The sequence below is a fragment of the Pan troglodytes genome, chromosome 13 (assembly GCF_028858775.2).
Source record: "Pan troglodytes isolate AG18354 chromosome 13, NHGRI_mPanTro3-v2.0_pri, whole genome shotgun sequence".
Lineage (NCBI taxonomy): Eukaryota > Metazoa > Chordata > Mammalia > Primates > Hominidae > Pan > Pan troglodytes.
The window spans coordinates 103,483,553-103,497,069 of record NC_072411.2 but is presented as its reverse complement, the minus strand read 5'-3'; the positions used below and the strand labels follow the sequence as shown (position 1 = coordinate 103,497,069).

Sequence of the window (13,517 nt, the reverse complement as noted above, 5' to 3'; positions counted from 1 at the left end):
TATGACTCAGAGGTTTCAGTCAATACCATGACAGAGAAAATTAAATAAAAGCACAATATTGAGCTACATTTACAGAAGCAAAATTGAGCAGACTGGAAGAGACAAGAGTTTCACTGTATTCTGAAATGATTAGTATCTGGAGCACCATGGATAATTGAGACACCACAATTTAAGAGGGAATTGTAAAATGGTGATTGTAAAATGGTGATGCCTAGAGAAGGCCAACCAAATTGGTGAAGGTTCCAGCAACAATGAAGGAGTTGGAAATATTTAATCTGGAAAAGAAAATATTAAGAATATATATAGTTGCCATTTGCAAGTGGCCAAAAAACTAATATATAAGGGTAAACAATTGTTCAGCGAGAAGAGCTGAGATCAACAGATACAAGCTCCAGGAAGTAGATTTCAGTTCCGCCTAAGAAATATGGAGTAACCGGTGCCATCCAAGTGTGGCTCAGGCATCAAGCTGCCTCTTTCCATTATCCTCTCTCCATTGATATATTTGGAGGTTGGACGACCACCATTGACAGTAGTTGAGCTACAGGGAGGTACAAGAACTGGAAGTGAAGAGGGAATGGTCAGCAATTGGAAGGCTAGGAAAAGAAAAGTTTTGATGCCCACAAATGTCTGCTTGCAGCAAAAGGAAGTACTGTGATATGAATTTCAAGTACTTTGACAGCTGTCATTACTTCTCCATTATACATTAAACTGCTTCTAATTACGATTTGGTTTCCCATGTAACTTTTCTATAAGAGTGGATTGATAATACAATGTAAGGGCACCATTTCCTCTGGCACTGGGAGACTGGGTTTGTAATGAGCTTGATTAATGTGGATCTGATACTGAAATATGGATCCACTCTAGGTTTGCTGACTAAATCCAGTTTATGATCCTAAGAGGCTGAGGAACAGACCCTACATCATAGTTCAATAATCAAGCCAATGAATAGCACTCTGAAGTGTTTTCAGAGAGATCCTGCCAGACTTTTACTTGTGGTGAAACATACCTTTCTGTATGTTTCTATTTTTCTATGATGACTATTTTTCTATGATGGAGCTCTTTTTATTTAAATTTCTACAATGAACTCTCAGAGATATTGTAGAGAACACTCCCTACATTAGTTGAAAATTAGACTAGATGGCCTCTCATGAATCACTGTAATGCTAAAATTGCATTATTTTAAAAAGCAGCATCTCAGCTCAAACATCACAGCCTTTCATTTGCAAAGGTTAACTATAGAAAATGAATTTTCCTACAGATAGAGGGGTTTCCAAAGTTATAGGAGACATAAATCACTTGGAAAACCAGACTGTCCTCCAAACATGATATTTTAACATAAAATTTAATTCTATCTATAAAGTCCAGGCCAATGGAGAACAAGTTGTCCAAAGAAAAGACAACAGATGGTGTTTTACAGCATGACTCAGAGAGCGCACAAGGAAGTTTTTCTAGTCATCAGGCACCAGTTTCCAGCTGGTGTCAACTTACATGATACAACTTTTCCAATTCATTTTTCCATGAGAGACTTCAGATTATGCTTCTGCTTCTCTCACTGAAGATTTTAGTCTAACTCTACTAACAGAGAGAGATGTGACATTTCAATCCTTAAATTATAAAAAGGCTCCAACCTGAAGGTTTGAAGGATTCAGGTGGCAGCTGTGAACGTTTGCTTAGTTCTAGGCCTCTCTCTCACTAACAGCATGGAGACAAGAATCACTTTCCTTTCTGCCTCCCCCAAAGGGAATTACTTGAATTAAAACTCAGACTGGGAGGGAGGTGGATAAAGATGGCTGAATGGAACCCTCCAGCAATCTTCCCTCACCCTTCAGGAACACCAAATTGAACAACTATCCAAACAAGAAGTCACCTTTGTAAGAATAAAAAATAAGGTGAGCTATCACAGTACCTGGTTTTAACTTCCTATCACTGAAAGAGGCACTGAGCAGGGTAGGAAAGATAGTCTTGAATAGCTGATGCCTCCCCTCCCGCATCCCCAGGGGAGGGAGAGTGCAGTGATTGTGGGACTTTGCACTGGAACTCAGTGTTGCCTGTCACAGCAGAGAGCAACACAGTAAAGAATGCAGCCAGTGCCCAAGGAGGGGGCATTTAGATCAGCCTTAGCCAGAGGGGAATCACCCATCCCAGCAGTTGGAACCTGAATTCCAGCAAGCCTTGTCTGCCACCACAGGCTGAGGCCCTCTGGGGTCCTAAATAAACTTGAAAGGTAGCCTAGGCCACGAGGACTGCAATCCCAGGGCAATTCCTGGTGCTGTGCTGGGCTTGGAGCCAGTGGACTTGGGGGGGTCCATGACCTAGTGAGACACTATCCAGGGCAGCCAAGGGAGTGCTTCTGTCACTCCTATTCCAACCCCAGGCAGTGCAGCTTGTAGCTCCAGGAGATTCCTTCCTTTCCCTTGAGGAGGGGAGAGGAAAGGAAAGAATAAAGAGGACTTTGTCTTGCAACTTGGATACCAGCTCAGCCACAGTAGAATAGGGCACCAGGCAGAGTCCTGAGGCCCCCATTCCAAGCCCTAGCTCCTGGACAACATTTCTAAACACACCCTGGGCCAGAAGGGAAACTGCTCCCATGAAGGGAAGGACCTAGTTCTGGCAGGATCCATCACCTGCTAAGACCTTGCGCCTTGAATAAACATCAACAGTATCCAGGCAGTACCTGCTGTGGGCCTTGGGTGAAACTCAGGGCCATGCTGGCTTCAGGTGTGAACCAGCACATTCCCAACTGTGGTGGCCACAGGTAGAGGCTCCTTCTGGTTGAGTAGAGGAGAGGGTACAGTAAAGGGGGCTTGGTCGTACAGCTTGGGTACCAGCTCAGCCACAGTAGGCTAGAGCACCAAGCAGACTCCTGGGGTCCCTGATTCCAGGCCTTGGCTCCTGGATAGCACTTCTGGACTGGCCCTGGGCTAAAGGGTAGCCCACTGCCCTAAAGGGAGAAACCCAGGCCTGGCAATATTCACCACAAGCTGACAGAAGAGCCCTCGGGCCTCGAGTGAACACTGGCAATAGCCAGGCAGGACTCTGCAATGGGCCTGGGACAATGGTGGCCATGAGGAGAGACTCCTTCTGCCTGAGGAAAGGAGAGGGAAGAATGGGAAGGACTTTGGCCTGTGGTTTGGGTGTCAGCTCAGCTGCAGTAGAATAGAGCACAAAGTAGATTCCTAAGGTTCCTGACCCATGGCCCTGGCTCCCAGAAGGCATTTCTGGACCCACCCAGGGCCAGGTGGGGAGCTCACTGCCCTGAAGAGAAGGACACAGCCTGGCTGGATTCAACACCTGGTGACTGAAGAGCCCTTGGTATCCTTGAGTGAACATCCAGCTGGGCAGTGGTGGCTGCAGGCCTGGGGCAAGACCCAGTGCTGTGCTGAGCTTCAGGTCTGACCCAGTGCAGTCCTAGTGGTGGTGGCAACAGGGGTAATTGTGTCACCCCTCGCCCAGCTCCAGGCAGCTCAGCATGGAAAGAGAAACTGTTTGGGGGAAAAGTAAGGGAAGAAAACGAGATTCCCTGCCTAGTAATCCAGGTAATTCTCTCAGACCTTACCCAAGACCACCAAGATGGTACCTTTGTGAGTCTGCAAGAGTCACAGTTTTGCTGGGCTTGAAGTGGTCCCTAATGCAGATAGAGTTACAGTGACCAAAGACTTAGATCACAATACTCAATTCCCTGTAAATACTTGGAAAGCCTTCCCAAGAAGGATGGGTACAAATAAGTTCAGCCTTCAAAGACTATGATAAATACCTAACTCTTCAATGCCCAGACATTAATGAACATCCACAAGCATCAAGAACATCTAGGAAAACATGATTTCACCAAATGAGCAAAGTAAGGTACCAGTGACCAATCCCGAAGTGACAGAGATACGTGACCTTCCAGACAGAGAATTTGAAATAGCTGTTTTGAGGAAGTTCAACAAATTTCAAGATAACACAGAGAAGGAATTCAGAATCCCATCAGATAAATTTAACAAAGAGATGGAAATAATTTTTTAAAAATCAAGCAAATTCTAATTCAACTGACATACTAAAGAATGCATTAGAGTCTCAATAGCAAAACTGATCAAGCAGAAGAAAGAATTAGTGAGACTGAAGACAGGCTATTTGAAAATACAGAGAAGACAAAAGAAAAAAGAATATGAAAGAATGAAGCACACCTATAAGATCTAGAAAACAGCCTCAAAAGGGCATATCTAAGAGTTATTGGCATTGAAGAGGAGGTAGAGAAAGAAATCAGAATAGAAAGTTTATTCAAAGGGATAATAACACAGAACTTTCCAAGCCTAGAGAAAGATATCAATATCCAAGTATCCAAGAAGTTATCCAAGTATCCAAGATATCAATATCCAGTATCCAAGAAGGTTATGGAACACCCAGCAGATTTAACCCAAAAAACACATTTAACAATCAAACTTCCAAAGGTCAAGGATAAAGAAAGGATACTAAAAGAAGTAAGAAAAAAGAAAGAACATATAAAGGGGCTCCAATACATCTTGCAGCAGACTTATCAGTGGAAACCTTACAGGCCAGGAGAGAGTAGCATAACATATTTAAAGTGCTGAAGGAAAACCTTTTTTTTTTTTTTTTTTTTTTGAGACAGTCTCACTCTGTCACCCAGGCTAGAGTGCAATGGTGCAATCTTGGCTCACTGCAACCTCCACCTCCCAAGTTCAAGCAATTCTCCTGCCTCAGCCTCCCAAGTAGGCGGGATTACAGGTGTGTGCCACCACGCCCAGCCAATTTTTTGTATTTTTAGTAGAGATGGGGTTTCACCATGTTACCCAGGATGGTCTCAATCTCCTGACCTTGTGATCCACCCACCCTGGCCTCCCAAAGTGCTGGGATTACAGGTGTGAGCCACCACACCCGGTGAAAAACTTTCATAGTTTATCCAGTGAAAATATCCTTCAAACATGGAAGGAGACATAAAGACTTTCCCAGACAAACAAAAGCTGAGGGATTTCATCAATGCCAGACCTCTCCTACAAGAAATGCTAAAGGGAGTTTTTCAATCTGAAAGAAAAGGTTGTTAACGAGCAGTAAGAAATTATCTGAAGGTACAAAACTCACTGGAAATAAATACACAGATAAAAACAGACTATTATAACATTGTAATTGTGGTGTGTAAACTACTCATATCTTTAGTAGAAAGATTAAAAGATGAACAAATGATAACTGCAATACCTTTTCAAAATAGTACAAGAAGATATAAATAGAAACCACAAAAACTTAAAAAAACAGGAGGAATGAAGTTAAAGTGTACAGTTTTTATTAGTTCTCTTCGCCTGTTTGTTTTTGCAATCAGTGTCAAGTTGTCACTTTTTAAAATAACATGTTATGTTATTTGCAAGCCTCATGGTAACCTCAAATCATAAAATCTACAACACATACACACACAAAAAAATAAAAAACAAGAAACTAAAACATACTGCCAGAGAAAATAAACTTCACAAAAAAGAAGAAGACAGGAAGGAAGGAAGACAATACAAAACAAATAACAAAAGCCAGCAGTTAAGTCCTTATCAATAATAACACTGAATGTCAATGGATTAAACTCTCCAATGAATAGACATAGAGTAGCTGAATCGATTAAGAAAAGATTCAATTATCTGTTGCCTACAAGAACCACACTTCACCTATAAAGACACTCATAGACTGAAAATAAATAGTGGAAGAAAAATATTCCATATAAATGGAAACCGAAAAAGAACAGGAATCGATATACACATATATCAGGCAAAATAAATTTCAAGGCAAAACTTATAAAAAGAGACATGGAAGGTCATTATATAATCCTAAGCAAAAAGAACAAAACTGGAGGAATCACATTACCTGACTTCAAATTATACTACAGAGCTATTATAACCAAAACAGCATGGTACTTGTATACAAACAGACACACAGACCAATGGAACAGAACAGAGAACTCAGAAATAAATCCATACTACAGTGAACTCATTTTTGACAAAGAAGCCAAGAACATACACTGGGGAAAGGACAGTCTCTTCAATAAGTGGTGCTGGGGAAACTGGATATTCGTATGCAGAAGAATGAAAGTAGACCCCTATCTCTTGCTATATTAAAAAATAAAATTGAAATGGATTAAAGACTTAAATCTAAGACCTCAAACTATGAAATTACTACAAGAAAAGATGGAGGAAGCTGTCCAGGAAATTGGTCTGGGCAAAGATTAATTGAGTTATACCCCAAAAGTAGAGGCAATCAAGCAAAAATGGACAAATGAGATCACAGCAAGTTAAAAAGCTTCTGCACAGCAAAAGAAAAAACAAAGTGAAGAGACAACCCACAGAATGGGAGAAAATATTTGCAAATTACCCATCTGATAAGGGATTAATAACCAGAATATATAAGGAGCTCAAACAATCCAATTTAAAAAATCTAACAATCTGATTTAAAAATGAGCAAAAGATCTAGAAATAAACATTTCTCAAAAGAAGACATACAGTTCTGGGCACATTGGCTCACACCTGTAAGCCCAATACTTTGGGAGGCTGAGGTGGGAGGATCACTTGAGGCCAGGAGTTCAAGATCAGCCTGGTCAACATAGTGAGACCTCTTTTAATTAGCTGGGTGTGGTAATACGCGCCTGTAGTCCTAGCTTATCAATAACCTGAGGTGAAAGGATTGCTTGAACCCAGGAGTTCAAGGCTGCTGTGAGCTATGATTACACCACTGCAGTGCAGCTGGGTGGCAAAGCAAGATGCCATCTCTAAAAAAAATTAAAATAAAAATAATTTTTTTAAAAGATGACATACAAATGGCAAACAGGTACATGAAAAAGTGCTCAACATCACTGATCATCAGAGAAATGCAAATCAAAACTACAAGGGAATATCATCTCACCCTAGTTAAAATGGCTTTTATCCAAAAGACAGGCAATAACAAATGCTGGTGAGGATATGGAGAAAAGAGAACCCTCATATGCTGTTGGTGATAATGCAAATTAGTACAACCACTATGGAGAACAGTATGGAGGTTCCTCAAAAAACTAAAAAAAAAAAAAAAAAAAACTACCATATGATCCAGCAATCCCACTGATAGGTATACATCCAAAAGAAAAGAAATCAGTATATTGAAGAGATATATACACATCCATGTTTATTGCAGCACTACTGACAATAGCCAAGACTTGGAAGAAACCTAAGTGTCTATCAACAGATGAATGGATAAAGAAAATGTGGTATATATGTACAATGGAATACTATCTAGCCACAAAAAAGAATGAGATACTACCATTTGCAACAACATGGATGGAAGTGAAGGACACTATGTTAAGTGAAATATGGCAGGCCCAGAAAGACAAACTTCACATGTTCTCATTCACCTGTGGGAGCTAAAAATTAAAACAATTGAACTCATGGAGATAGAGAATAGAGGCCAAGAAGGGGTGTGGGGCAGAGTGGAGATGGTTAATGAGTACAAAAATATAGTTAGATAGAATGAGTAAGATCTAGTATTTGATGACAGAGTAACTACAGTCAACAATAACTTATTATACATTTTAAAATAACTGAAAGTATAATTGGAATGTTTATAACACAAAGAAATGATTTATGCTTAAAGTGATAGATAAACCATTTACCCATTTAGTAATTATTACATATCATATGCCTGTATCAAAATATCTCAGGTAAGAGACAGGTAACTAGAAGACTAGGGTATTAATGAATAAAAAGCCAAATAACAGAAATAAAGACAGCTGAAGATAGGACTGGGGGTTCAATTATAAGCAAAATTAACTGGGATTCACTAATTTTGTAGTGAATAAGGCATTTGCAAGGTAGGTTCCATTCTGTAGTAAAAAATGCAGTATAAAGTATGGAATAAGGAAAGGAAAAGATCCCAAAGAAATATCCTTAGATATATCTAAGATACACGGGAGCAGAACCAAATAAAAAGTGTAAGTGGAAAGGCTTCACAGATACAATATTTGAACCAATTCTTTATGGATGAGGAAGAATTTCAGAGGCAGAAAAGAAAGAAGAGTATCTCAAGTAGAGAATGAAACTAAGACATATTCTACACCAGTAAGAGCCCTCATATTATGCTAATTTAGACTTTATCCCATAGGCTTTAGGAAGCCAATGGAAGTTTCAAAGCTGGAAAGCGATACAAGCAGGCCTGTATTGGTAGCATTACTGAACACTGAACAGATGTGAGTGGTGGGAGAAGACTATGTGTGTGTCTAGGAGACTAGAGGCAATGAGTCCACCTGCAAGAGCCCAGGTGAGAGACAATGAGACCTGAGCAGTAGCAGTGCTCATGTGAAGTAGGGGATAGACCCCAGGGCATTTCAGAGACAGATAATAAATATGGGGGCAGAGGTAGAGGCCGTGTGACGATAACTCTAAAGTTTTTAGTTAGGATGACATAGTAGATGAGTTTTCATTAGACAAAGTAGGAAATACCATGAGTTGGTGGGTTTGAAAGAAGATTAAGGTTTTATTCAAACTGAGTAGAGATGCCTTAGAAAAATCCAATTGGAGGTATTCTAGAGACACGTCTGTTGCCCAGGAAAGAGTCTGGGGTTGCAGGTAAAAATCTGAGAAGCATCAGTTCTGCTTGATGCCAGGGTCCCCTCAGGAAACCTGCGGTAACTCCAGGACAATCTGAAATCTGAGCAACTGAAGTCATAGGAATAGGTGAAACTGCTTAGGAAGAGCCACTTTAGGAAGAAGAGAAATGGCCAGTTATAGACTCCTGGAAAATGGCAGGAGGAAGAAATAGTAAAGAACACTGTAAAGAAAAAGAAATAGAAGAGAAGTAGGAGTGAATAGTATTACAGAAGGCAAAGTTAGAGCATTAATTGTACTCAGCCATTTTTTTTAAAGATGAGATCTCACTATGTTGCCCAGGCTGGTCTCGAACTCCTAGGCTCAAGTGATTCTCCTGCCTTGGCCTCCCAGAGTGTTGGGATTACAGGTGTGAACCACTGCATCCAGCCTAACCATTTTCTTACCAAGTATTGACGGATACTGGTTTCAGACTGTTTTTCAGGTCTGAGTGATTCAACTTGTGTTCTTGAAGTGCAGAAGCAATCCTGGAAGTCAGAAATGCATTATATAAGTGAAAAATAAGTTACAGGATAAGCAGGGGTGGTATGTAGATACAAAAAGGTCTAATGACTACAGTGGGGAGCAGAGAGGAAGGGCAACTTGCAGGAACCTGGAATTGAAGCCAGGATCCACATCATGGAGGAACTCAGCATGGGAGAGAAGGGAGAAGTGGCTGGGCATGCAGACAAACTTCAAATATGTGAGAATTTTACCTGGTGCTATCACTGATCCTTGCCCTCTTTTCTTGATGTCATAATAATTCATTTTAACTGTTGGTGTTAATTTTTAACTCTGTCTGTCAACATCACTGAGGTTTTCTTCTGAATATTTAGCCAAAGATTATTCTGCTGAATTCATTATAATTATTTTTATTTTGATCCTCAGCTATCTTAAGTACAGAAACCATGTTTATTCACATTAAGCCACATATTGAGTGAAAAAATAATTGTTTTTTAAAGGTGATAAACATCTCTAATTATAACTCAAAGCAAATTAAAAGAGACTTACTTTTATTATCGCAATTTACATTTTTCTGCATATTAACCCATGGTTCTATTATTATTTATTGCCAATAAAGAAATGTAACACCTACATGTAATTTATCACATCATCAATCAGTGGGGTGAAGCTGACATTATACTATTTAGGAAGAAAAAGTACGTCAAAAGAAAAGTATAAACACATTGTATGAGAGGCTTTTATAACAAGATAACTTCAATATTTGAAAAAATTTCTTTCTTTTGTTTTTTGAGACGGAGTCTCACTCTGTCACCCAGGCTAGAGTGCAGTGGTGCAATCTCGGCTTGATGCAACCTCTGCCTCCTGGGTTCAAGCAATTCTCCTACCTCAACTTCCTGAGTAGCTGGGATTACAGGCACCTGCCACCACGCCCGGCTAATTTTTGTATTTTTAGTAGAGGTGGGGTTTCACCATGTTGGCCAGGCTGGTTTCGGACTCCTGACCTCAAGTGTTCCGCCCACCTCAGCCTCCCAAAGTGCTGGGATTATAGGTGTGAGCCACCACAGCCATTTCAAAATTTTTCATTTCAAGCATCTTATTTTTATATAAACATTAAAGTACAATATCAAATGAGTCTCTTAAGATATGTCTACCTATGTCTATTTAACACTTTGTAGTCAATTACTTAAATATACATTTCCTTTTAAGATATGCCAGAATTTCTCACTAATCAAACTAGTCATTTTCCCAGTTAGCCTACATTACTGATTATTTTAACTTGAATTCCTACAGTCTGTATACTTTATAAATCTATTACAAAAATTTGGCATATATTCCCACTGTTTTATGTAAAACTCACTCTGAAGAATAGATGCTAACAATGTCAAGATAGCTGTACAACTGATTCCTCTACAGAGTTTCTAATGGCTTCCTAGGGTGAATAACATTTATAATAAAACAGTTTTTGAAGATACTTATTACTGTTGTTCATATTGAAAATATCCACCACCTGGGCAGGACATTTATATATTGTTTGGTATTTATATATTTTTACAACATTTAGCTTGAATTTTTCACAACGACCATTAATACCACTGTGCAAAAGAAGAATTAACAGCAGGCCTAAAACTGCTATTCTTAGAAAATAGCTGCTTATAAGGTTGACCCTTAGCTAGTATCTGGGAACTGGGATTTTGCGGAGGTTCCCTTCATAAGAATCACTCACTGTATCTAAACTGTTTGTGCAAATAATACAGTTTATGCTGAACACCTGGCTTTTCTTCTGGGAGACTGGAATTTTGTTACTTGCTAGCAGAGCATGCCTACGTGACAAGTCCCCAATAAAAACCTTAAGTCCAAGTCTCTAATGAGCTTCCCTAGTAGACAACATTTCACATGTCACAACTCTGGGGGAACTGTGCATATACTATGGGACTCCACTGAGAAAAGATTCTTGAAAGCTTGTGCCTGGTTTCCTCTGAACTTCACCCCACATACCTTTTCCCTTTGCTGATTTTGCTTTATACCTTCTTGCTAATAAATCTTAGCTGTGAGTATGACTATACGATAAGTTCTCTGAGTCCTCCTGGCAAATCACTAAACCTGGGGGTGGTTTGGGAGAACCCTGACACAGCCATCAAAATATACTCAAGCATTTAAAGAGCCATTACCTCTAAAAAATGTGCATCACTTTTTTGATGAAAGAGAATTTAAGACATATTGGCCCCAATATTTTTTTTCAAAATAAGAGTTATGATCTATGTTCTCAGTTTATAAAAATACAGGAAACATTTTATAAACTTACATGGCAGGCTTCTATTGCATCATCTTTATATAAAATTTTCACAGCCTAAGAAAGTGATCACTATTAAATACGAAGACAGCTAAAACCAGACAATATAAGGAAGATATTTTTGCTCTCCCCACCCAAAAAATGTTAGCATGTTCATTAGCTGCCCAGATTATAAAAATCACAAAATAGCCATATCTTATCCTTCAAAACATTTTTATATCCACACTGCATCAATCAAATGCTAGTGAACATAATAGCTCATGAAGAATCTACAGGCTAATTTCTTTCAGGCAGTGTAACGATTTAAAATCATCTAAAAGAAAGCTCCCCCAGAATATTTTTGAATATAATTTCTTTATCCATTATCATAATAGCCAAGTAAAAAGTAGTTAGACCTTACAAAGAAACTGAAAGAAGATATTTTTACATATGCTGCTCCTTCGAAAACAGCATTTCTTAGTTCTCAAATAGAGGGTAAAACTTGAATGGGGAGGAATCCTTAAATAAAAGTATCAACTTTATCCCAACTGCGCAAATTTCTCGTTTAGGAAAAAAAGTAAATATTTCGATTCAAAGAATTTAAAATATTTCACCATTGCAGAAAAATGTGATTTAAAGTTACAATCATTAACAATATAAATCACCCATTATCACATTCTATTATTTTTCACAAAACCCATAATTGTGGAATAATAGGCTAAGATATTCTTTTTCCAAAATTTGAAAGCCCTGGGCAACACACAGCCCTTTGAATCTCACAATTCTCGCCTATTAAATGAAGGGAATAGACTGAATGCCCTTTCACATCTTTTCCAACTTAAAAATTGATATAAAATTGTAAATCTTAAGTAATCCTTTAGAGTAAGGGTCGGCAAACTATGGTCCATGAGCCAAATCTGACCCACCACCTGTTTTTGTGAGTAAAGTTTTACTGGAACACAGATACATTCATTCATTCATTTATATATTGCCTATGGCTGCTTTCATGCTAGTATTTCAGCAGAAAAGTAGCTGTAACAAAGACCAAAGGGTCTGTAAATACTATCTGGCCTTTACAGAAAAGCTTGCTGATCCCTCCTTTAGAGAATAAAACATTTCACCTCCGTGTATTTTCCAGATATATAAAGTTTCTCTTTCAAGTGGTAATGCTTTACTTTAAACATGTAAGTAACTGTGTTATGTATTTTCCATATTACTAACAATCCAGTCTTCTAACTTCATAGTTCTGCCTCTCAGCCTTGGTAATTGATAGAATAGATTGGCAGGTATGAGTCTGGCTCCAGCTTTTTGCAATCTTGGACAAACTGAAAATGAGGATAATGCCACCTGCCCTGCTAAACTTACACAATTTGAAACTATGAAAGAAACATATGAAAGTATTTGTAAACTATAAATCATCATACAAATATACTCATCCTTTTTTTTTGAGACAGGATCTCCCTCTATCACCCAGGCTGGAATGCACTGGCATGATCACAGTTCACTGCAGCCTTGATCCCTTGTTCAAGTGATCCTCCCACCTTAACCCTCTGAGTAGCTGAGACTACAGGCATATGACACCACATCTGGCTAATATTTTATACAGACAGGGTCTCACTATGTTGCCTAGGCTGGTGTTGAACTCCTGGGTTCAACTGATTCTCTAGCCTTGGCCCCTAAAAATGCTGGGATTACAGGTGTAAGCCACTACACTTGGTCTACTCATTACTTTTTTAAAAACCACATTTTAATATAAGTATTCCCTATTCAAATATTATTATTATGTATAAAACAGAATGAAAGTCCTCAAGCTACTTAATCTAAAGTAGATACCACGGATCTAAATATAAATAGAAAACCAGTTGGCAGCTATACCTCATATATATATTGATCCAAATGATTTTATTTCGGTTAAGTCAAAGGGGTTATTTTTAATACTGTTTGGCTTGCTTTTGGTCAGATGGAAATTTGTAAAAGGAATTTCTGAAAGATTTAAAAGATAAGGCATAGCTAACTGGTGTGGGTGGCATATCAAAGTATAACACCTGTGAGAAAAAGTAGATATGGGACAAAGGATTAGAATAATGTGCATATTGAAGTATACGAGAAGTTCTTTATGAAAGAAAGAAAAACTCAGTGAGAATGTAATTCATTTCTCAAGTCCAGAAGTCAATCAGGTCAAAACAATATCTCAGAGCATA

General features: G+C 38.8%; 1 protein-coding gene across 3 annotated transcripts in view; it reads right to left on the bottom strand.

The window, feature by feature from the left end:
• Nucleotides 1-13,517, bottom strand: part of STRADB (STE20 related adaptor beta) — a 29,741-nt gene that overhangs the window by 12,912 nt on the left and 3,312 nt on the right. For all 3 annotated transcript variants that reach the window (XM_009443702.3, XM_054678815.2, NM_001280201.1), the window contains 1 exon segment: nucleotides 8,990-9,070. In XM_009443702.3, the coding sequence (XP_009441977.1) occupies nucleotides 8,990-9,070 (81 nt within the window).